At 56.6% G+C, this 9,987-nt stretch overlaps 1 protein-coding gene across 1 annotated transcript; it reads left to right on the forward strand.

Moving 5' to 3' along the window:
- The first annotated feature begins 1,790 nt into the window (after window positions 1-1,790).
- F5144DRAFT_210876 (glycosyltransferase family 5 protein) lies at window positions 1,791-9,457 on the forward strand. The gene is made up of 6 exons (XM_066783029.1): window positions 1,791-2,260; window positions 2,321-2,380; window positions 2,438-2,553; window positions 2,620-7,875; window positions 7,935-8,311; window positions 8,383-9,457. The coding sequence occupies exons 1-6, from the start codon at window positions 1,883-1,885 to the stop codon at window positions 9,306-9,308; spliced, it is 7,113 nt and encodes a 2,370-aa protein (XP_066645598.1). The 5' UTR covers window positions 1,791-1,882; the 3' UTR covers window positions 9,309-9,457.
- Window positions 9,458-9,987: the final 530 nt, after the last annotated feature.

Genomic DNA, 9,987 nt, shown 5'->3' on the forward strand with positions numbered 1-9,987 from the left:
GGGATTCTTCCACGCTTGGGGCAACGCGAGGTCAGGGCATTGGTTGGAGTCGAGCACCGATGGCACGGATGCCATCTCAAGCGATGGTGGAGACACGGGCAGTAACTCGCCGGGGATGCCGGACCACTCTGAGTCGTGTTTTGAGGCGTGCCGAGGCGCCACAACTGACCTTGTCGGAAACGTTTGAGAATTGGCGAAAAAAAGGGGAAAAAAGGGAAAGCGGAGAAAATAAGGTTTTAAGAAAATGAGAAACATCCGATTGGAGATATTTTGCCCCGTTTCTTCTTTTCTTGTGGAAGGCACGCCGTGCGCTCGCACGACATGCGCTCACACGAGTGAGGTTGAAATCAGGAACCTCAGGCCAAGTGGTGGCGGTTGTCAGATCTCAATCTTCGATTTGGAAAGCGAACAGTCAGGGGTATTTCATCGGAGCCCCACTTCTAGCGCGTGCAAGCTGTCGGCAAAGCAGGGGCAATGGTTGCAGCATGGCAGTTATCGGGTGGGGCTACGAGGCGCTCTTGTTTTATGGGCCTGGTATGGTGGATCCAAAAAGCTTTCCTTGACACACCACACACGAGAAATCGGCGAGAACTGGAGACAGCCCCGAATCGATGCGCTGGACAAGCTCGACAAGGCCCTTTTTGTGGCAGCGATACCCCGGCATGAATTTGGCTGAAAATTCCCCAATTGGGCTCGATAGTGAGGAGGAAGGGATGTCGACAACCGACCGAGCTGCCGGGGAGTCCCCCTTTCGAACCATCCGACCGATCATGCACCGCTCCCAACGCCGCGGACACGGTGATAAGGCGGGACTTGGGCGGGAGATGGGCACAACTCATCGTTGATCAGCAAGAATCGCTCCGAACTTGTTGATGCTTGGCCAGCCCATTCTGTCTATCTACCGGGATGCGATCTGCGTCAACACAACGACACACATCGCACAGCGCGAAGCTTCTCGAGACGAGCCTCGTATCCAAAATAGGCCCATCCGTGGTGGGGCCACTCCGGTGTTATCCGGTGCGCCGACACCGTTCATGCGATGGAGCGAAGGCGGCGAAAACGAGGTGCCCTGCTCCACCTCAAACGCAGGTTTTGCACCGATTGTTCTGGATGTGGCCTGGCTAGCAAGTGTGGCTGGGCAGCGCAGTGCGGGCTTGTCCTTACTTCCCTACCTCAAACGCTTCCGGCAACTCGACTCTGCAGGGATGTGGGAACGTCTTCTCCAGACTAGCAGAACACACACAACTAAAGCCCTGTTTCTCCTGGCCGACGATGCCGAGTCGAGCCGTCGAGCCGCCTGTGGCAAAAGGCGATGGAGACAGCACAGATATGCGACAAGGCCACGCTCAGCCCTCTCGCCAAAGGGGTGACTGGGGCCGTTTCGCTGCCGTGGGCCGGGCTTGGAAGACAAGAAGTCCGTGTTATCGCAGCAACGGACATGCCGTCGTGTTGACAAGGACCTACACGATCCTGGCCTCGAGATGGGCTGACAGGGCTCCGCCCAAGACTTCTCCGTTCGCGTTTCGAGCGGGTCGATAGCCCCCAGATGGGGCTCTCTGTCTCGACGCTTCGCAGCCTGGAAACTCGTTTAGCCAGACGCAGTGCATGCCGGATTCCTGCCCCCCTGAGAGCTGCTTGCTTCCTCCTGGCCAAGTTGGTGTCCGTGCCGTGGGGTTGCCAGAGCAGGGGCTACTCATGAAAGCAAGCTGCTTTCGAACCTGCGGCCCGTCTCTTCTTCCTCCACCTCATGTCATCGTCCGTCTCTCGCTCTTGTGTGTTCAGCCGCCTTGTAGTGTGGTGCCGTTTGCCGTTGCCTTTGCTCTTTTAGTCTCTCGTTTGCTTCTGTCGTGTCGCTCCCCATGAGAGGTGAGCGACAGTGACGATGACTCGTCCTTCCTTCCTTTTTAGCACGCTTCTTTTCACACTCTTTGCTGCCACACCCTTGGTTTCCGGCCTCAAGTACGACGCAAGTGAGGTCGACTACAATCTTAATAGAAACCGGACAGCCGTAAGCCCCCTCGACTATTGGGGTTCACGCCAGGATGACGACCCCGACTTCGAGTATGCCGCCTCTCCCTCGAACTGGCGGGTACCATTCTATACAGTTTTCTTGGATCGCTTTGTGAACGGCAATCCGGGGAACGATGACATCAACCAAACCGTGTACGAAACCGACATGATGAGCACCCAGCTCCGGTTCGGTGGTGATCTGGAGGGCTTGAGAGACTCGCTAGATTACATCGCCGGCATGGGAATCAAGGTACTACACACCGCGCAAGCCGTCGACTGAGGAGGGGAGCATGTGTCTAACGGCCTGTAGGCTCTTTATATCGCAGGGTCTCCATTCATGAATCTTCCATGGGGCGCCGATTCGTACTCGGTATGTTGGTTGTCAACGGCCACCTACCGCTAAACACCATGCTAACGGACATGCCAGCCCGTCGATCTGACACTTCTCGACAAGCACTTCGGTACCATCAAGGTCTGGCAAGAGGTCATCGATGAAATCCATGCCCGCGGCATGGCGGTGGTGCTCGACAATACCATGGCGACGTACGCACCGGCCTCCCCTATCCTCCAACCCCCGTCGAACTTGGCAGATATCTGACTCTGGCGTAGGATGAGCGACCTGATTGGGTTCGAAGGCTTCCTGAACGAAAGCACACCGTTCCGGGTCGAGGAACATAAGGTAATGTGGAAGACATCGAGGCGGTATCTCGATTTCGACATCAGCAACGAGTATAATTCGTCATGCAACTACCCCCAGTTTTGGTACGAGGATGGGACGCGCATCAACCCGCCCGGTCTTCAGGGCTGCTACGACAGCGATTTCGACCAGTACGGCGACATCGAGGCCTTTGGCGTTTTCCCTGACTGGCAACGCCAGCTCGCAAAGTTTGCTTCCGTCCAAGATCGCCTTCGAGATTGGGAACCTTCGGTCGCGGCTCGTCTCGAGCTCTTCTCCTGCATGACTATTAGGATGTTGGATGTTGACGGGTTCCGCATCGACAAGGCTGTCCAAGTTACCGTTGACGCGCAGGCGTCGTTCAGCTCCGCCATGCGGAAATGCGCAAAAGAGGTGGGCAAGGATAACTTCGTCGTGTTTGGCGAAATCACCAGCGGCAACGACCTCGGATCCATCTATTTAGGCCGCGGGCGGGAATCTCAGGCGGCCAAAACCTTGAAGGGCGACTGGGCCAAAGCAATGACCATGACGCCACCTTCGACCGACAAGTCTGGAATGTTCATCCGTGATGCCGGCAACAGCGCTCTCGATGCTGGCGCTTTCCATTACTCCATTTACCGTTTCATGACCCGCTTCCTTGGTCTGAGCGGGAATCTAGAAGCAGGGTATGACTTGCCTCTGGACTGGGTTGACGCCTGGCACCACATGGTTGTCACGAACGACTTCTTCAACCCATACACCAACGAGTTCGACCCCCGGCACCTTTACGGTGCGACAAACCAAGACGTGTTTCGCTGGCCCGCCATTGAACAAGGAGTTGAGCGCATGCTGCTGGCTTATTTCATCACTACCATCCTCTTGCCCGGTGCCCCTCTGGTTTATTATGGCGAGGAGCAAGCCCTTTATGCCCTGGATGGCACCGCTTCCAATTACGTCTATGGTCGCCAGGCCTTTGCTCCCTCCCCAGCATGGAAGGCACACGGCTGCTTCGAACTCTCAGTTGACCAGTACATTGGGTGGCCCATCACGAAAGGGCGCAAGGGTTGCGAAGACGAGAAGGTTGCCTGGGATCACCGTGACCCCTCGGCGCCCCTTCGCAACATTTTCCGCCGCATGTTTGCTCTCCGAGATGCCTTCCCAGTGCTTGAACACGGCTGGCTGCTCGAGAACCTCGCGAAGCAGACCGAGTCATACGCACTTAACGGTAGCACGGTCGAGACCGAGTTTGGGGTGTGGAGTGTTGCTCGCGGCATGTTCACCCAGTTGCAGAACGACACGGACAAGCCGGTGTGGCTTGTCTACCACAACCGCCCCAACCGTACGACTTACAACTTCGTCTGCACCGATATTAACAAGGCATTTGTTTCGCCCTTCGATGCCGGATCCGACGTCGTGAATCTTTTTGGCGAAGACAAGTCCATCCGGCTCGAGTCCTCTCCGCGGAAGAACAACTTTACTGGCACTGGCGCGAGCGCCGGGTGTATCTCGAGTATCACCCTGGAACCATACGAATTTCGCGCTTACGTGGAAGCAAAATCGTGGGTGCAGCCGGCGCCTATGATCACGAAGTTCGAACCGGGCCATGACTTTCCCATTGACTCGACAGACCGCAACGGCGAGCTCGGCGAGATTGCTATCGAGTACAACGTCCAAATGAACTGCGACTCCGTGACCAAGGCGCTGTCCGCCGTCGTTGTCACCGACGGCAAACACAACGCCACCACTCTCAAGTTTCAGACGCCCAAATGCGAAAAGATCACTCCCGCGGAGAAGATCTCTTACACGGGGGCCGTCCAATCGAGCTGGAGGTTGACGACGAGCCTACGGGACGTCCCAGATGGCATTGTCAAAATCACTGTAGCCAACGCTCTCTCCGAGGACAAAGTCCCGACCAACGCAACCGACCACTTCCTCATCCGGTTCGGCAAACGTCTCAGCAACCCTATCATCTTCCCCACGGCCAATTACTCGCGCACTCTGCTGTCCATGGAGGGAAGCGCGATGTACGTGCAGCACAATGCCGCCGGTGCCACACAATGGCGATACAGCACCAACTGGGGATCAAGCTGGAGCAAGTGGCTTCCATATGATGGCAGCATATCCAAAGTTCCCATCCCGGAGCTCAGCTGGGAAGGGACAGACCTGCAGAAGTGGCCAGGCAAACACTTGACGGTCCAGTACTACAGCAAGCCACTGGGGTCATCGACCTTTGTACAGCACGCTGACAGCGGCGATGTCCAGTTGGAACGCGGCTTTCCTCACATCAGAATTCATGGCCCGTACAACAAATGGGGCTATGATGCCGGGTTGCCTGGCTCCATGGACCTAGTTGCTCACCGTACTTGGTCGCTGCATTACATGTATGAGTGGCCGGCAAACTTCCAACTCAACATCTGGGGCATCAACCCTGATAATCAGCCAGACGTCGGAGCCATCTTTGGGGACATTGATAACGACGGCATTGTCGATCGCCTCCCACCCAGCAGTCTGGCGAAGAACGTCATCAACATCACCAAGCCGCCGCCGATGCCAGCCCTCGCCTACAAGCTCGTTTACTACGATGACAAATTCCGGTTCGAGTACCTCCCCACGGGGCATATTGGCATCCAAATTCTGCTTTTCATCCTCCTCGCTGTCTTGCCACTTCTACTTGCGATTTTGGCTGGGTGGGTCTACATGCGCAGCTTCTACCAAGTCAAGGTGAACAAATCCGGGTTCACGAGCAAGGGATGGAAGCCCCTGAAGCTCGGCACAGTTTCCAGGCTCGACCTCAAGTCATTCACGAAGCGTGGGGTCGAGATGAGCGCCATGACTCCGACACCACCCCCAAGCGCGGCCATGGCTCCTCTTGGTGCTTCCGGTGGGCGGCGTACCGTGCTCATTGCGACCATGGAGTACAACATCGATGATTTCGGCATCAAGATCAAGATTGGTGGCCTGGGCGTCATGGCCCAGCTGATGGGTACGGCTTTGTCACACGTTGACCTTATTTGGGTTGTTCCTGTGGTGGGCGACGTCGACTACCCGACCGATCGCATGACACACGCGGAATCCATGTTTGTCCAAGTTATGGGTCAGCCTTACGAGATCGAGGTTTATTACTACACCACTAAGAACATTACCTTTGTTGTCCTCGATTGCCCCATATTCCGCAAGCAAACGAAGGCGGATCCCTACATTGCTCGCATGGACGACATCGAGAGCGCCATCCTCTATGCTGCGTGGAATAGCTGCATCGCCGAGACGATCCGTCGATTCCCGGTCGACGTCTACCACATCAACGACTACCACGGTGCTGCGGCCCCGCTTTACCTCCTCCCCCAAACGATTCCCTGCTGCCTTTCTCTTCACAACGCCGAGTTCCAAGGTATGTGGCCGATGCGGACGCCAGAAGAGCAGAAGGAGGTTTGCGAGGTCTTCAACCTCCCCCCGGAAGTGGTCAAAGATTACGTCCAATATGGTTCAGTCTTCAACCTACTCCACGCCGGCGCGAGTTACCTCCGTCTGCATCAACGTGGCTTCGGTGCGGTGGGTGTATCTAGAAAGTACGGCGATCGCTCGCTGGCTCGTTATCCCATTTTTTGGAGTTTGAAGAACATTGGACAGCTCCCGAACCCCGACCCGTCCGACACGGCCGAATGGAACCCCGACAAAGACGTCTCGAAGCAGTCCAAGGGCATCGACGTTGACCAGGGCTTTGAAGAGAAGAGAGGGGATCTCAGACGCCAAGCACAAGAGTGGGCCGGCCTGGAAGTTGATCCCACCGCGGAACTATTCGTTTTTGTCGGTCGTTGGAGTTTGCAAAAGGGCGTGGATCTCATCGCCGACATCTTCCCCAGTATCCTGGAGAAGTACCCCAAGACGCAGCTCATCGCTGTCGGCCCTGTCATCGACCTTTATGGTCGGTTTGCGGCTCTGAAGCTTCAGAAGCTGATGGAGAAGTACCCCAAGCGCGTGTTCAGCAAGCCCGAGTTCACCCAGCTCCCGCCGTACATCTTCAGTGGTGCAGAATTTGCACTGATCCCGTCGCGTGACGAGCCTTTTGGCTTGGTCGCCGTCGAGTTCGGTAGGAAGGGCGCTCTGGGCGTGGGGGCGCGTGTCGGAGGTTTGGGTCAAATGCCAGGTTTCTGGTACACAGTAGAGTCCATGACTCCATCCCATCTACTGCAACAGTTCCGGCAAGCCATTGTCTCGGCTCTCGACTGCAAATCGTCCAAACGCGCTTTGATGCGTGCGTGGAGTGCCAAGCAGCGCTTCCCTGTCGCGCAATGGATCAAGCAGTTGGATGAACTCTACAGCGAGTCCATCCGCATCCACAACAAGGAAGCGAGGAAGAAGAAACTCGATGCACTACGTGCTCCTAGCCCGAACCCGTCACGACCGTCTTCCCCTGCGAGCGAGGCCACATACGTTGACCAAGGGTCTGCGATATATAGCCCGGGGCCGGAAACACACTTGGTACCACCCTCTCCGTCAGCCTCTCCAGCACCAAGGTCGGTGATTAGCCCCGATTTGCCCAGTCCTTCGGCCCCGTGGCTGGGAGGCACAAGATCCAGTTCGCCCCGCGATTCCACCGTCAGCTCCATCGCAGGGAGCATCTACGGCAATAACGCGGCGCGGGAGAGTACCATTAGCGTGGATAGCTTTGCAGTTCGTGCACAGAAGGATGGCATGGCATCGCCGGGGTTGACTCCCAACTTTGGGCTTGCCCCCCCTCGTCCCACGCTCGGACAGAATCATCGCAACAGCAGTCTGCTCAGTCTTCCTGACGTCGTCGGCGACAGGCACGACCTAAAGCTGCAGCAGGTGGACCAGTTCTTCAACGACTCAAATGGCGAGTACTATGCCATGTACGAGGAGATGTTAGACGCCCTCACAGCCCAGAACTCGGCCGGTGATCTCTGCATCGAGACCTTCATCAAAAAGAGTGAGAAGGAGTGGTTCTCGAGGTACCGTGATGCCAAGCTGGGCAGGCACTCCCGGATAGGGAGTCCGGCCAACAGTCGGCCGCCTTCCAGAAATGACTCGAGCCGAAATGCGTCTGTTGTCAGCCGTGGCCGCCAGCGGCACCGTAGCATGACACCCAGTTCCCTGGCCAGGTCCATGTTTGAAGAGTCTCCGCCACCTAACCATATTGACGACGAGTTCTTGCTCGGTGACGGATACCAGGCCCCAACAGGTTTAAAGAAGTAAGCCATTCCTTCACGCCACGTCAGCTTGCTCTTGTACTAATCATGTCTTACTTTAGAATCCTGTCTATCCGGCTTGGGGACTGGCCACTCTACTCCTTCCTTCTTGCTCTTGGGCAGATCATCTCGGTCAGCTCGTATCAGATTGTCCTTCTCACGGGTGAGACGACCCAGACACCAGAGAAGTTGTACATGGTTGCAGCAACATACATCGCAACTTCGTTGATTTGGTGGGGGCTGGAGCGGAACTTCAAGTCTGTCTACGCTCTGTCGATACCTTGGTTCTTCTTTGGCTTGGCCTTCCTACTGATCGGCATCGCGCCCTTTATCCCCGACTGGCGTGTTGCCAACAAGCTCGAGGACGCTGCGACATGCTTCTACGCTGCAGGGGCGAGTAGCGGCGCGCTTACGTTCGCCTTGAACTTCGGCGACGAAGGTATGTTTCCCCGTCCACCCCCCCCAACCCCCCCCGCCCTACCTGCAGCCCATGCTAACAAGAGTCGTCAGGTGGCTCGCCAACAAAACAATGGATCACGCGCGCCTTGACTGTCTCGGGTTTCGCGCAGGTTTACAGCATCGGGCTCTGGTACTGGGGTTCCATGGTGGCCAACACGGACCCGACAGCAACCGTCTTCGTGGGCACCTCGAACGTCCCGCAAGCCATAGTCGTGGGCGTGCCCATCGCCGTCATCTTCTGGGCCATTGGCGTCGTGCTCTATCTCGGCCTTCCCGACTTCTACCGCCAGTCCCCGGCCACCATCCCGGGCTTCTACATCTCGCTCTACCGCCGCAAGATCGTCCCCTGGTTCTTCGTCATGATTATCCTACAGAACTACTGGCTGTCTGCCCCCTACGGCCGCAGCTGGCAGTTCCTGTTCAACACCCAACACGTACCCGGGTGGGGTATCTTCCTGCTTGCTCTCGGCTTCTATTGTGTCCTGTGGGCGCTGGTCCTCTACGGCTTTTCATACTTCTCAGACGAACACACCTGGCTCTTGCCCATCTTCGCCATTGGCCTGTGTGCCCCGCGGTGGGCCCAGGAGTTCTGGGGCACCAGCGGTATCGGCTGGTACCTCCCGTGGGCCGGCGGCCCCATGGGCTCGGCAATTGTGTCGCGTTGTCTTTGGCTGTGGCTGGGCCTGCTGGACAACATCCAGGGTGTCGGCCTGGGCATGATGCTTCTGGCGACGTTGACGAGACAGCACGTGTTGACGGTGCTGATCGGGGCGCAGGTGGTGGGTAGCGCGTTCACGATGCTGGCGCGGGCGACAAGCCCGAACGCGCTCTCGCCGCATACGACGTTCCCGGACTTCTCGCAAGGCGTCATGCCCGGCGCGGCGAGTCCGTTCTTTTGGGTGTGTTTGCTGTTCCAGCTGATCATTCCCATCGGCTTCTTCAAGTTCTTCCGCAAGGAACAGGTTTCCAAGCCTTAGTGCTCTGGTTGCGTGGCGTCAGGGGTGGATAGACTCGGGTTTGGTTGTTTGACAGAAAATGGCATGCGTTATGTTGTTTGGTTGTAATGTTTTATAGATTACCATGAGCGGATATACACATAATAGATTGTACATGAATTTTATCACAACTCCTCTGGTGATTGCTGTCTTTGGACTTGACTATGACCGCCGAAGGGGTCCTCCACCTCCCAACTTCGACCGCCCAACGAAACACAGGGCGGCGCGAAACGACAACATCTGGGGGGGTTGGAACAGAACGCAGCGTTACTTACGAATACGAATGCAGCAACCGTCCGCAATGTTTCCCCGGATTTACGCCTCGAGGCTCAACACACATGCGTCTAGGGATAACTCCGGGCCAAGCAGTGTAACCTCACGATCAGAACCAGGTTAGGAACCAGCGCTCAGGGACACCAGCCTCACAAATGATATGACCAAAACCGGAGCACTTTGTCCTGTCCCATTTTGGGCTCGGGGACTGTGATTAGATTGTTTGCAGCGTCGCCTCCGAGCTAGTTCTGGACCCGGTACCGTAATAAAGGTAACATTTTATCCGGCCGCATATAGCAAGAACCACGCCGAGCCCAGACCTCGCACCCATTTCACACACCCCTGCCAAGATGGTTAGCAGGACGAAAATAGAACCCGTGGGTGGGCG

This window comes from Chaetomium tenue (assembly GCF_020726465.1).
Source record: "Chaetomium tenue strain MPI-SDFR-AT-0079 chromosome Unknown F5144scaffold_3, whole genome shotgun sequence".
NCBI lineage: Eukaryota > Fungi > Ascomycota > Sordariomycetes > Sordariales > Chaetomiaceae > Chaetomium > Chaetomium tenue.